General features: G+C 42.6%; 1 protein-coding gene across 2 annotated transcripts in view; it reads right to left on the reverse strand.

Moving 5' to 3' along the window:
* LOC111974094 (leucine zipper protein 2-like) overlaps positions 1 to 15,636 on the reverse strand; it is a 185,317-nt gene that overhangs the window by 29,942 nt on the left and 139,739 nt on the right. For both annotated transcript variants that reach the window (XM_024001659.3, XM_024001658.3), the window contains exon 6: positions 6,527 to 6,589. In XM_024001659.3, the coding sequence (XP_023857427.1) occupies positions 6,527 to 6,589 (63 nt within the window). The remainder of the gene's footprint in view (positions 1 to 6,526; positions 6,590 to 15,636) is intronic.

A 15,636-nucleotide genomic window follows, 5' to 3' on the forward strand; every position in this document is an offset into this window, starting at 1 on the left:
AACCAATGTTGTTGATCCATTTTGTAACATGTCGAAGTGCATGAGCTCACTCAACCCATGGCAACAAGACAGCTATATGGTTTATGAGTACTATGAAATAAATTACGAGTTTCTTTATCTTATTATCCCCATTCCCACAGTAGTTGGGACATCCCAAGACAGCCATGTCGCATCTATTTAACGCTCATATATCCTGAGATCTCCCATAAAATATAGAGGTTAAATAAATATCTGAGCAACTTTCAAACAACTCCATTCTGGCAAGCTCTATTTTCTATCACAGGTTGATGTTTATTGTCATGAATCTTCCCCTGGAGGCAGAACTGAGCGATTCCTGCTAGATGGGCCAGCTGCAAAGTCAAAATTGGCTATATCGTAAAAATTKATGAAAACAAAAATGTAAGGTTAGGGTTAGGCATTAGGGTTAGCAGTGTGGTTAAGATTAGGGTTAGGTTTAGATTGTATGACTTTGTGGCTGTGCCAGCCAGTGACCACTATGCAGGGCTGCCTCCAGGACAACATTCATGGCAATAAATGCCCACCTGTATTTTCTATCAGGGTTCATTAAAATAGTTTAGGTGCGAGCTGATCATAAAGTTAAATGTGCCTGAATCGAATTAATTTGGATCAAGAAAGTGGAGTGGAGCAATAAGTGGAGCAATATTAACTGGTGCATTTTGTTATCCTAACAAAATACTCAAGCCTTGGCTCACTAACTGCTGTATTCAAATCTAAAGTCAAGGTTGGGATTCAATTGCTTTGCGAGGGACAAGTAAGCTATGAATGGGTCATGCCAATATGCAGCTGAGGAAATCATGACCATTATGGGTAAACAATGAGAGAATCAGAAGCACTTTTATTCACCAAGTACATTTACACATACACAGAATTTGCCTTGGTGAGAAGGTGCTGCCGGCCATAAACAATTTACAAACAGAATAAAGACAACATAGACATACAGAATATAGAATATCGGAACAGTAACCATAAAACATAAAACTCTGGAGTAAAGGCTGATTAGTGGGAATGTACAATTTACAGAGAGGATATACTGTATCTACAGTACATTCAGAAAGTATTTAGACCCCTTGAKATTTTCCACATTTTGTTACGTTACAGCCTTTTTCTAAAACGGATATAATATTTTTTTCCCCCTAATCAATCTACACACAATACCCCATATTGTCATTATGGGGTATTGTGTGTAGATTGATGAGGAACATTTTTTATTTCATCCATTTTAGAATAAGGCTGTAACAAAATGTGGAAAAAGTCAATGGGGTCTGAATACTTTCCGAATGCACTGTAAATAAGCAGAGGAAAGGATGCTACCATGGTAAATATATACAGTGCATATACAGTGTTGTGCGGAGGTGTACATAGTGCAAATGCAGTATAGTGCAGATTACTATTTGAGGTCATTGATGACAAGGTGCAGTAATCGGCCCAATGCAAAGTCACTTAATCCCTATGAGCCCGATGTCTGGTTGATGAGGGCCACAGCATGGGGGAAGAAATTGTTCAGGTGGCGTGCGGTTTTGGTCTTGTTTGACCTAAACCATCTGCCAGAGCGGAGTCTTTGAAATATGGGGTGTCCGGGGTGAGCGATGATATTACCTGTACGCTTCCTTGTCCTGTAGGCAGTGGTGGAAAAAGTACCCAATTGTCATACTTGAGTAAAAGTATAGATACCTTAATAGAAAATTATTCAAGTAAAAGTGAAAGTCACCCAGTAAAATACTACTTGAGTAAAAGTCTAAAAGTATTTGGTTTTAAATATACTTAAGTATCAAAAGTAAATGTAATTGCTAAAATATACTAAAGTATCAAAAGGAAAAGGAAAAATAATTTCAAATTCCTTAAATTAAGCAAAGCACCATTTTCTTGTTTTTAAAATGTACAGATAGCCAAGGGCACACTCCAACACTGAGACATTATTTATAAAAGATGCATTTTTGTTTAGTGAGTCCAACAAGAACATAGGCAGTAGGGATGACCACATGTTCTCTTGATAAGTGCGTGAATTTCACAATTGTCCTGTTCTGCTAAGCATTCAAAATTGAACAAGTACTTTGGGTTGTCAGGAAAAATCTAATAAGTAAAAAGTACAATATTTTCTTTAGGAATGTAGTGAAGTAAAAGTAGTAAATACAGATACCCCAAAAAACTACTTAAGTAGTACTTTCAAGTATTTTTACTTTAAGTACTTTACACCACTGCCTGTAGACGTGCAGGTCCTTGATGGAGGGCAGGTGACAGCCGATGACCTCTGCAAACTGYACGATGCACTGCAGGTTGCCCTCGCAGCTGGCAGACACAGATCCAAACCAGAAGGTGATAGAAGAGGTGAGGATGGACTTAATGATGGACGTGTAGAACCAAACCAGAATTGTCTGAGAGTTTTGGTTTCCTCAGCTGGTGCAGATAGTACATCCTCTGTCGAGCCTTCTTGGTCATTACTGTGATGTTGTACTCCCACTTGAGGTTGTGGGGGATGATGGTTCCCAAGAATTTGAATGACTTGGCCATGCTGACAGCTGAGCCATCAATCTCGAGGGGGCAGACCCTCATTGTYCCTACCTGTATTATACTTATGCTAAAATATTTATTCTATTKTACTGAGCCATTTACTTTATGTATTCTTATCTTCTATTATTTCTTATTGTTGTTGCATTGTCGTGAAGGAACCTGCAAGTAAGCATTTCGTTGGACGGTGTATACCATCTGTATCCCGTACATACGACTAATAAAACTTGAGAGATGGRGGGGGTCATTTCCTGTAGTRAACCACCATCTCCATGGTTTTGACTGTGTTGAGTTCCATGTTGTTGCGACTGCACAAGGTCACTAGACGGTCAACCTCTCCATGGTACTTGGACTCATCGCCGTCGGAGTTGAGATTGACCAGGGTGCTGTCATCAGCAAACTTGGGTAGTTTGACAGTGCGTTGTTGGAGGTATTCTTTTTGGTCTTTTATTAGGATCCCCATTAGCTGTTGCAAAAGCAGCAGCTACTCTTCCTGGGGTCCACACATAACATGAAACATAATACAGAATGACATAATACAGAACATCAATAGACAAGAACAGCTCAAGGACAGAAAGGTGCAGTCATTGGTGTAGAGTGAGTAGAGGAGTGGGGAGAGCATGCAATCCTGTGGCACCCCCGTATGTGGACGCCGCTTGAAATTAGTGGATTCGGCTATTTCAGCCACACCAGCTGCTGACAGGTGTATAAAATAGAGCACACAGTCATGCAATCTCCATAGACAAACATTGGCAGTAGAATGGCCTTACTGAAGAGCTGAGTGACATTCAACGTGGAACCACTAAGATCACCATGTGCAATGCCAAGCGTCAGCTGGAGTGGTGTAAAGCTCGCCTCCATTGGACTCTAGAGCAGTGGAAACGCTTTCCCTGGAGTGATGAATCACGCTTCACCATCTGGCAGTCTGACGAACTAATCTGGGTTTGGCGGATGCCAGGAAAATGCTATCTGCCCCAATGCATAGTGCCAGCTGTAAAGTTTGGTGAAGGAGGAATGATGGTCTCGGGACGTTTTTCATGTTTCGGGCTAGGCCCCCTTAGTTCCAAAATCAAATCAAATCATATTTGTCACATGCTCCGAATACAACATGTGTAGACTTTACCGTACTGTGAAATGATAACCTACAAGCCTTAACCAACAATGCAGTTTTAAGAAAATAAGAGTTAAGAAAATATTAACAAAATAATAAAGTAAAAAGTAACACAATKAAATAACAATAACGAGGCTATAGACAGGGGGTACCGGTACTGAGRCAATGTGCGGGGGTACAGGTTAGTCAAGGTAATTGAGGTAATATGTAAATGTAGGTAGGGGTAAAGTGACTATGCAGATAATAAACAGCATGTAGCGGTGGGGGGGGGGGGTCAATGCAAATAGTCCGGGTGGCAGTCTTATGGCTTGGGGTAGAAGCTGTTAAAGAGACTTTTGGACCTAGAATTGGCGCTTCGGTACCGCTTGCTGTGCGGTAGCAGAGAGAACAGTCTATGACTTGGGTGGCTGGAGTCTTTGAAAGTTTTTGGGGCCTCCCTCTGACACCTCCCAGTATAGAGGTCCTGGATGGCAGGAAGCTTGGCCCCAGTGATGTACTGGGCCGTACGCACTACCCTCTGTWGCGCCTTACGGTCTGATGACGAGCAGTTGCCATACCAGGTGGGGATGCAACTGGTCAGGATGCTCTTGATGGTGCAGCTGTGGAACTTTTTGARGATCTAGGGACCCATGCCAAATCTTTTCAGCCTCCTGAGGGGGAGTYGGCATTGTCGTTCCCTCTTCACGACTGTCTTTGTGTGTTTGGACCATGATAGTTTGTTGGTGATGTGGACACCAAGGAACTTGAAGCTCTCGACCTGCTCCACTACAGCCGCATCGAAGTGAAAGAGGGTGTGTTTGGCCCTCCTTTTCCTGTAGTCCAAGATCAGCTCCTTTGTCTTGCTCACGTTGAGCGAGAGGTTGTTGTACTGGCACCACACTGCCAGGTCTATGACCTCCTCTCTATAGGCTGTCTCATAATTGTCAGTGATCAGGCCTACCACCGTTGTGTCGTGCTTGGCCACACAGTCGTGGGAGTACAGGAGGGAACTAAGCACGCACCTCTGAGGGGCCCTCGTGTTGAGGATCAGCGTGGCAGATGTGTTGATGCCTACCCATACCAACTGGGGGCGGCCAGTCAGGAAGTCCAGGATCCACTTGCAGAGTCCCAGGGTCCTTAGCTTTGTGATAAGATTTGTGGGCACTATGGTGTTGAACGCTGAGCTGTAGTCAATGAACAGCATTCTCACATAGGTGAGGTGGGTAAGGGCAGTGTGGAGTGCAATTGAGATTGTGTCATCTGTGGATCTTTTGGGGCGGTATGTGAATTGGAGTGGGTCTAGGGTTTCTGGGACGGTGTTGATGTGAGCCATGACCAGCCATGACCAGCCTTTCAAAGCATTTCATGGCTACAGACGTGACTAGTTGTTATTTAGGCAGGTTACCTTGGCGTTTCTGGGTACAGGGACTATGGTGGTCTGCTTGATACATATAGGTATTACAGACTCGATCAGGGAGAGGTTGAAAATGTCAGTGAAGGCACTTTCCAGTTAGTCCGCGCATGCTCTGAGTACACGTCCTGGTAATGCTCTCATGCATGCTTCAGTGTTGCTTGCCTCGAAGCGAGAATAAAAAGCATTTAGCGTGTCTGGTAGGCTCACGTCACTGGTCAGCTCTCGGCTGTGTTTCCTTTTGTTGTCCGTAATAGTTTGCAAGCCCTGCCACATGTAAAGGGAAATCTTAACGCTACAGGATACAATAACATTCTAGACAATTACGTGTTTCCAACTTGCGGCAACAGTTTGGGGAAGGACCTTTCCTGTTTAAGCATGACAATGCCCTCGTGCACAAAGCAAGGTCCATACAGAAATGGTTTGTCGAGATTAGTGTGGAAGAACTTGACTGGCCTGCACAGAGCCCTGACCTCAAACCTATCAAACACCTTTGGGATGAATTGGAACGCTGTGCCCGACCTCACTAATGCGAAGCAGTGTTCCAACATCCAGTGGAAAGCTTTCCCAGAAAAGTGGAGGCTGTTATAGCAGCAAAGGTGGGACCAACTCCATACAAATGCCCATAATTTTGGAATGAGATGTTCGAAAAAAGCAGGTGTCCACATACTTTTGGTCATGTAGTGTACGTTCAGCTGAGTGGCCATTGAAAGTGGCCAATGACCAGGAGGATCAAGATGATAGGACGTGTATTCGTCAAGCTCTGAAGGGTTTTGGTTTCTCTTCAGTGAACATGTCACTGAGGGAAAAGGTATTTGTGTTACACCTCCATCAAATGACTAGAGAAAGAGCTGCTGGTACTTGAAAAAACATTGCCTTTTTGAATAGACAAAAATATTAAAATTTAGAGCAGGGAAAAGTTGCACACAACATAAAGTCTTGAGTTTTTTATCGTCGGCATCCTCGAAAAACCTTGTATGTCCATATTTGGCAATTTATTTCCTTTTTACATAGATTGAAATGAATCATTCCCCTCCATGTACTGTGAAAATTATATGACTCTAGGACCAATCAAAGTCATTCAAAATATCTTGGAAACCTACATGACTACACCACTGCTTTTTCAATTGCTGAAAAGTTAACTGTTTTGYGGTGCAAAGTTATCCAAGGCACCAACAGTTGTTTTTGCTGGGTGGGTTGTTCTAAGGGGGCTTGTGTGCAGGAGAAATTCAGCCACATGGGGTACAATTAAAGTTCAACAAAAATGMATTATTTATTATTAAAGCCAAAAGCTTTCGTCAGCCTTCATGACAAGCACTCTTATGAAGGCTGCAATGCCAAGATTGGTTTTAATAATATATGCATGAGTAGAGCAACATCATGTAAAGTGAGGGCCAGTCTAATCAATAAAGACTTGGGCCCCAATGCAATCCAACTGAATTATGACCATATTTTCCCCCCAAGGCCCACTGTTCATCAGTGTGATTCAAAAGGCTTACCTCTTCTGCATGGACATCACACAGTTTGTTGCCAGATAGCAGTTTATTTTTCAAGCTCTTGTTCTGCAAATAAAACAATTATAAAAAAGGTGGTATTAGTTAAGGGTTGATTAGAGAAAATCATTGATAACATGTAGTTATGAAGCTTGCACTGCTTTTCTGTTTTATCTGCAGTGACAAATGTAATTATATTAGACGATCATACAAGCCAGTTTCGATTCATCAGGCCTAAGTATTGACTCCAGAACACATTTAGAACAGGAAATGAGTTAATCAATGATATAATTAGCTAATCCAAAGCCTATTATTCAACCACTCTCTGTTTAACACAAGCAGTATGAGAATCACACGACTAAGCATTGAATAATCACTAATGAACATGAATCAATAGAAACCGCTGATAGCATCAGAGAGACATATACAGGTGCACTATTGTACATCTATAGCTTAATTGTTCCTTCACTCACGCAGCTGCATCAAAACAACATGTGCAGGGACAAAACACAGAGCAGTGGTGCTGACTGACTGGCATGCGGTAAGATCTGAGAGGTGGCCTTACAAAGCACAGGTTTTCTGTACCAGCGAAGAGCCCTTTTCCTGAGAATTGCTACATTGGAGGCTTTCTATGTTGGTCATATAAATATAAAAKATGCTGGTTCCATGCACTTTATCATAACTGTCCCTATGCATAATTATGCATGTACATGGTACTGTAGTTACATAGGTAGGTACCTATTTGCATGTAATTACAGTGTAGGCAAGCACAGTGTAATTTAGTAAGGACCAATAGCATATCAATAGACAGCAAGAAGTTTTTTTTAAACTATCTCTCTCCCTCTTTTCTCTTTCTCTCTCACACACAGAGTTAATGAGGTGGAATGACAGCACTATGTGATTCAACGAGCTAGAATTGGCCGGGCATCCATTCCAGACACTAAAGAAAGAAGAGAAATGGCAGCTGTCATATAAGGTGACGTGTGCCTGCCAGAGAACAGACCCACAGTGAAATGTAGATCCAGTAGAGCTCATATGTCATGGTGTATTATGCTAAATGAGATCCAGTGAACCGCAAATGTCATAATATGTTATGCACCAAGTGTTGCCATATTGGGAGCTGTTAGGTTCTTATTTTTCAGAGTAAATAACTCACAGACACTAGAGAAGCTTAACCAAGTTTAATTCTGCCCAAAGGGTCTTTACAGCTGTAATGCAGACAGCCAAACATTTCTCACCGTCACTGGTATATATATCCCACTTAAGACACTCCTCCTTCTCTCCAATCCTTACATCTTATGGTTCCACAGGAAGAGGGTAACAGGATACTAAACCCTTATTTCTCCCTTCAGGGGATCTGACCTCCCCTCCTGACCTCAACCCCTCCTTTACCCTAGTCTACAGATGTCCATCTACCTCCCCTATAGGAATCCTTTGATCTCCTCCCGTCCACCCAGCATATTCCACAGCCACTCTGTCTTTCTACAGATCTCACTCCTTTATATACTATGCGTCTGATCTATCATGTCTTTAGTATCTCAATGTTCAAAATCTCGAATCCAACAGAGCCATGCGAGAGCTTCAAAATAAAACAGTGTGCGAGACATTACTCATTATGATCATACTTTCCTCTATATTTATTGTCGCACTTACGCCGCAATATATAGGTCTGCACAGGACTGATTTCTCCCACAGCATTTCATAACGCACGCGGCCTGTTTCTGTCCGACTCCCGACCGCTACCGCAAGAACTGGTACCAAACCCAACCGCAGTCCTGCAATGTTATTTTTCTCCCCGATTGGTAGTTACAGTCTTGTCCCATCGCTGCAACTCCTGTACGGACTCGGTTCTCCGAAACARGARCCTGCCAAGCCACACTGCTTCTTGACACAATCATGATCATGCAGCATCATGCTGTGGGGATGTTTATCAGAGCCAGGGACTGGGAGGCGAGTCAGGATCGAGAGAAAAGAGAAAAGTACAGTGATCCTTGATGAAAACCTGCTCCAGAGCGCTCAGGACCTCAGACTGGGGCGAAGTMTRACCTTCCAACAGGACAACAACCCTAAGCACACAGCCAAGACAACACAGGAGTGGCTTCGGGACAAGTCTCTGAATGTCCTTGAGTGGCCCAGCCAAAGCCCGGACTTGAACCCGATCGAACATCTCTGGAGAGACCTGAAAATAACTGAGCAGTGACGCTCCCTATCCAACCTGACAGGGCTTGAGAGGATCTGCAGAGAAAAATGGGAGAAACTCCCCAAATAGCGTCAAACCAAAGAAGACTCGAGGCTGTAATCGCTGACAAATGTGTTTCAACAAAGTACTGAGTAAAGGGTCTGAATACTTATGTAAATGTGATATTTCAGTTTATTTTTTAATACATTTGCAAAAAAAATCTAAAACAATGTTTTTGCTTTGTCATTATGGGGTAAAACAATTTWATGAATTTTAGAATAAGGCTGTAACGAAACAAAATTTGGAAAACGTGAAGGGGTCTGAATACTTTCCGAATGCACTGTATGTGACGCAGCTCACTTCCCAGATATGGTCCCAGCAATTTTGCGCCCTATAGCTAATATCAAAAGTGCAAAAATAACTTAAGAAATAGGTTAAATTACCAGAGATTCTCACATGGCCCATTAAATTAGGCTATCTTTATTACTGGGGTATATCAGCCAATATGATAGATGTAGTTTGAAGAGAGCAGAGTTGGAGAGACTTGCATGTTCTCTTGAGCTATTTTTAGAGCCTACCTTTTAGAAGTGGGATGATTTTCAGACGGAGAAATATAGGTGATCAATACTTATTTCTAGGCAATGTAGTAAACTATAGCCTAATCATATTTAGGAAGTATATTTCCTTGYAAAGATAACTGCCCCATGCTTTTCCGCCCATGCATAGGCTATAGCCCACTTTATTTAATTGAGACCACACAGCACCTGATCTCGCAGGTATGGCTACTGAACTTGAAGCAGCCAGAATGATGACAGCAACACTTGCTACGTTTTGCATTTAGGYTGTAGCCTACCTTTTAGGAGGATGATTTGCAGGCAGAGACAAATAAATGGGTAACCAATACAGGGCTTGCACACTATTACAGACTACAAAGGGAAGCACAGCCGAGAGCTGCCCAGTGACACGAGTCTACCAGACAAGCTAAATTACTTCTATGCTCGCTTCGAGACAAGCAACACTGAAGCATGCATGAGAGCATCAGCTGTTATGGACGACTGTGTGATCACGCTCTCCGTATCCGATGTGAGTAAGACCTTTAAACAGGTCAACATTTACAATGCCACGGGGCCAGACGGATTACCTGGATGTGTASTCCGAGCATGCGCTGACCAACTGGCAAGTGTCTTCACTGACATTTTKAACCTCTCCCTGTCTGAGTCTTTAATACCAACATGTTTCAAGTAGACCACCATAGGCCCTGTGCCCAAGAACACTAAGGTAACCTGCCTAAATGACTACCGACCCATAGCACTCACTTCTGTAGCCATGAAGGCTGGTCATGGCTCACATCAACACCATTWTCCCAGYAACCCTAGACCCACTCCAATTTGCATACTGCCTCAACAGATCCACAGACCCTTTAATTTAATCTCTGGACTAAATCTTAATTATGATACGTGTACAATATTAGGTGTTGGATCTGCAGTTTACCTATAAAATGGACTGACGGTAAAGTAGACATACTTGGTATTCATATCTGAGCCAGCATGTCCACCTAGTGAGGTGGGAAGGCAGTGTGGAGTGCAATTGAGATTGTGTCATCTGTGGATCTGTTGGGGCGATATGTGAATTGGAGTGGTCTAGGGTTTCTGGACGGTGTTGATGTGAGCCATGACCAGCCCCTTCAAAGCATTTCATGGCTACAGACGTGACTAGTTGTATTTAGGCAGGTTACCTTGGCGTTCTGGGTACAGGGACTATGGTGGTCTGCTTGATACATATAGGTATACAGACTCGATCAGGGAGAGTTGAAAATGTCAGTGAAGGCACTTTCCAGTTAGTCACCGCATGCTCTGAGTACACGTCTGGCATGCCCTAGCATGCTTCAGTGTTGCTTGCCTCGAAGCGAGAATAAAAACATTTAGCGTGTCTGGTAGCCACGTCCACGGTCACCTCTCGGCTGTGTTTCCTTTTGGTTGTCCCGTAAATAGTTTGCACCCTGCACATGTAAAGGGAAATCTTAACGCTACAGCATACAATAAATTCTAGACCACAGTGTCACACTCATCCACGGGGCGAGTGTCTGCGGGTTTCGCTCCTCCCTGTACTGATTGATGAATTACATCCTATTATAGGACTCCCACACCCTGGTGTCTAGGCTTTATTGAAGGAAAAACCAAAAACCTGCAGACACAGCCCTCCGGGAAAGAAGTTTGACAACGCCGTGTTAGACAATTACTGTTTCCAATTGGGCAACAGTTTGGGAAGCCCTTTCTGTTTAAGCATGACAATGTCCTCGTGCACAAAGCAAGGTCCATACAGAAATGTTTGTCGAGATTAGTGTGAAGACCTTGACTGGCCTGCACAGAGCCCTGACTCAACCTATCAACACCTTTGGGATGAATTGAACGCTGTGCCCGACCTCACTAATGCGAAGCAGTGTTCCAACATCCAGTGGAAAGCTTTCCCAGAAAAGTGGAGGCTGTTATAGCAGCAAAGTGGGACCAACTCCATACAAATGCCATCAATTTGGAATGAGATGTTCGAAAAAAGCAGGTGTCACATACTTTGGTCATGTAGTTACGTTCAGCTGAGTGGCCATTGAAAGTGGCCAATGACCAGCAGGATCAAGATGATAGGACGTGTATTCGTCAAGCCTGAAGGGTTTTGGTTCTCTTCAGTGAACATGTCACTGAGGGAAAAGGTATTTGTGTTACACCTCCATCAAATGACTAGAGAAAGAGCTGCTGGTACTTGAAAAAACATTGCCTTTTTGAATAGACAAAATATTAAAATTTAGAGCAGGAAAAGCAAATTGCACACAACATAAAGTTTGTGTTTTTTATCGTCGGCATCCTCGAAAAACCTTGTATGTCATATTTGGCAATTTATTCCTTTTTACATAGATTGAAATGAATCATTCCCTCCATGTACTGTGAAAATATATGACTCTAGGACCAATCAAAGTCATTCAAAATATCTTGGAAACCTTACATGACTACACCACTGCTTTTCAATTGCTGAAAATTATACTGTTTTGGGTGCAAAGTTATCCAAGGCACCAACAGTTGTTTTTGCTGGGTGGGTTGTTCTAAGGGGGCTTGTGTGCAGGAGAAATTCAGCCACATGGGGTACAATTAAAGTTCAACAAAATGGATTATTTATTATTAAGCCAAAAGCTTTCGTCAGCCTTCATGACAAGCACTCTTATGAAGGCTGCAATGCCAAGATTGGTTTAATAATATATGCATGAGTAGAGCAACATCATGTAAAGTGAGGCCCAGTCTAATCAATAAAGACTTGGGCCCAATGCAATCCAACTGAATACATGACCATATTTTCCCCCCAAGGCCACTGTTCATCAGTGTGATTCAAAAAGCTTACTCTTCTGCATGGACATCACAACAGTTGTTGCCAGATAGCAGTTTATTTTCAAGCTCTTGTTCTGCAAATAACAATTATAAAAAGGTGTATTAGTTAAGGGTTGATTAGAGAAAATCATTGATAACATGTAGTTATAAGCTTGCACTGCTTTTCTGTTTTATCTGCAGTGACAAATGTAATTATATTAGACGATCATACAAGCCAGTTTCGATTCATCAGGCCTAAGTATTGACTCCAGAACACATTTAGAACAGGAAATGAGTTAATCAAATGATATAATTAGCTAATCCAAAGCCTATTATTCAACCATCTCTGTTTAACACAAGCAGATGAGAATCACACGACTAAGCATTGATAATCACTAATAAACATGAACAATAGAAACCGCTGATAGCATCAGGAGAGACATACAGGTGCACTATTGTACATCTATAGCTTAATTGTTCCTTCACTCACGCAGCTGCATCAAAACAACATGTGCAGGGACAAAACACAGAGCAGTGGTGCTGACTGAGCTGGAATGCGGTAGAATCTGAGAGTGGCCTTACAAAGCAAGGTTTTTCTGTACCAGCGAAGAGCCCTTTCCTGAATTGCTACATTGGAGGCTTTCTATGTTGGTCATATAAATATAAAAAATGCTGGTTCCATGCACTTTATCATAACTGTCCCTATGCATAATTAGCATGTACATGGTACTGTAGTTACATAGGTAGGTACCTATTTGCATGTAATTACAGTGTAGGCAAGCACAGTGTAATTTAGTAAGGACCAATAGCATATCAATAGACAGCAAGAAGTTTTTTTTAAACTATCTCTCTCCCTCTTTTCTCTTTCTCTCTCACACACAGAGTTAATGAGGTGGAATGACAGCACTATGTGATTCAACGAGCTAGAATTGGCCGGCATCCATCTCAGACACTAAAGAAAAAGAGAAATGGCAAGCTGTCATATAAGGTAGTGTGCCTGCCAGAGAACAGACCCACAGAAAATGTAGATCCAGTAGAGCTCATAGTACGGTGTATTATCCTAAATGAGATCCAGTGAACCGCAAATGTCATAATATGTTTTATGCACCAAGTGTTGCCATATTGGAGCTGTTAGGTTCTTATTTTCAGAGTAAATAACTCACAGACACTAGAGAAGCTAACCAAGTTTTAATTCTGCCCAAAGGTTTTACAGCTGTAATGCAGACAGCCAAACATTTTCACACGTCACTGGTATATAATCCCACTTAAGACACTCCCCTTCCTCTCCAATCCTTACATCTTATGGTTCCACCAGGAAGAGGGTAACAGGATACTAAACCCTTATTTCCCCTTCAGGGATCTGACCTCCCTCCTGCCTCAACCCCTCCTTTACCTAGTCTACAGATGTCATCTACCTCCCTCATAGGAATCCTTTGATCTCCTCCCGTCCACCCAGCATATTCACAGCCACTCTGTCTTCTACAGATTCACTCCTTTATAACTATGCGTCGGATCTATCATGTCTTAGTATCTCAATGTTCAAAATCTCGAATCCAACAGAGCCATGCGAGAGCTTCAAAAATAAACAGTGTGCGAGACATTACTCATTATGATCATACTTTCCTCATATTTATTGTCGCACTTACGCCGCAATATATAGGTCTGCACAGGACTGATTCTTCCCACAGCATTCATAACGCACGCGGCCTGTTTCTGTCCGACTCCCGACGCTACCGCAAGAACTGGTACCAAACCAACCGCAGTCCTGCAATGTTATTTCTCCCGATTGGTAGTTACAGTCTTGTCCCATCGCTGCAACTCCTGTACGGACTCGGTTCTCCGAAACACGTCCTGCAACCACACTGCTTCTTGACACAATCATGATTCATGCAGCTCACATGCTGTGGGGATGTTTATCAGAGCCAGGGACTGGGAGGCGAGTCAGATCGAGAGAAAAGAGAAAAGTACAGTGATCCTTGATGAAAACCCTGCTCCAGAGCGCTCAGGACCTCAGCTGGGGCGAAGTTTCCTTCCAACAGGACACAACCTAAGCACACAGCCAAGACACACAGGAGTGGCTTCGGGACAAGTCTCTGAATGTCCTTGAGTGCCAGCCAAAGCCCGGACTTGAACCCGATCGAACATCTCTGGAGAGACCTGAAAATACTGAGCAGTGACGCTCCTATCCAACCTGACAGGGCTTGAGAGGATCTCAGAGAAAAATGGGAGAAACTCCCCAAAAGCGTCAAACCAAAGAAGACCGAGGCTGTAATCGCTGACAAATTGTTTTCAACAAAGTACTGAGTAAAGGTTCTGAATACTTATGTAATGTGATATTTCAGTTTATTTTTAATACATTTGCAAAAAAAATCTAAAACAATGTTTTGCTTGTGATTATGGGGTAAAAACAATTTAATGAATTTTAGAATAAGCTGTAACGAAACAAAATTTGGAAACGTGAAGGGGTCTGAATACTTTCCGAATGCACTGTATGTTGACGCAGCTCACTTCCCAGATATGGTCCAGCAATTTTTGCGCCCTATAGCTAATATCAAAAGTGCAAAAATAATTAAGAAATAGGTTAAAATTACCAGAGATTCTCACATGGCCCATTAAATAGGCTATCTTTATTACTGGGGTATATCAGCCAATATGATAGATGTAGTTTGAAGAGAGCAGAGTTGGAGAGACTTGCATGTCTCTTTGAGCTATTTTTAGAGCCTACCTTTTAGAAGTGGGATGATTTTCAGACGGAGAAATAAGGTGATCATACTTATTTCTAGGCAATGTAGTAAACTATAGCCTAATCATATTTAGGAAGTATATTTCCTTGAAAGATAACTGCCCCATGCTTTTCCGCCCATGCATAGGCTATAGCCCACTTTATTTAATTGAGACCACACAGCACCTGACTCGCAGGTATGGCTACTGAACTTGAAGCAGCCAGAATGATGACAGCAACACTTGCTACGTTTTGCATTATGTGTAGCCTACCTTTTAGGAGGATGATTTGCAGGCAGAGACAAAATAAATGGTAACCAATACAGGGCTTGCACACTATTACAGACTACAAAGGAAGCACAGCCGAGAGCTGCCCATGACACGAGTCTACAGACAAGCTAAATACTTCTATGCTCGCTTCGAGACAAGCAACACTGAAGCATGCATGAGAGCATCAGCTGTTATGGACGACTGTGTGATCACGCTCTCCGTACCGATGTGAGTAAGACCTTTAAACAGGTCACATTTACAATGCCACGGGCCAGACGGATTACCTGGATGTGTATCCGAGCATGCGCTGACAAACTGGCAAGTGTCTTCACTGACATTTTAAACCTCTCCCTGTCTGAGTCTTTATACCAAACTGTTTCAAGTAACCACCATAGGCCCTGTGCCCAAGAACACTAAGGTAACCTGCCTAAATGACTACCGACCCATAGCACTCACTTCTGTAGCCATGAAGGCTGGTCATGGCACATCAACACCATTTCCCAGAACCCTAGACCCACTCCAATTTGCATACTGCTCAACAGATCCACAGACCCTAATTTAATCTCGGACTAAATCTAAATGAACTACAGAATTAT

Source organism: Salvelinus sp. IW2-2015, linkage group LG15 (genome assembly GCF_002910315.2).
Source record: "Salvelinus sp. IW2-2015 linkage group LG15, ASM291031v2, whole genome shotgun sequence".
Classification (NCBI taxonomy): Eukaryota; Metazoa; Chordata; class Actinopteri; order Salmoniformes; family Salmonidae; genus Salvelinus; species Salvelinus sp. IW2-2015.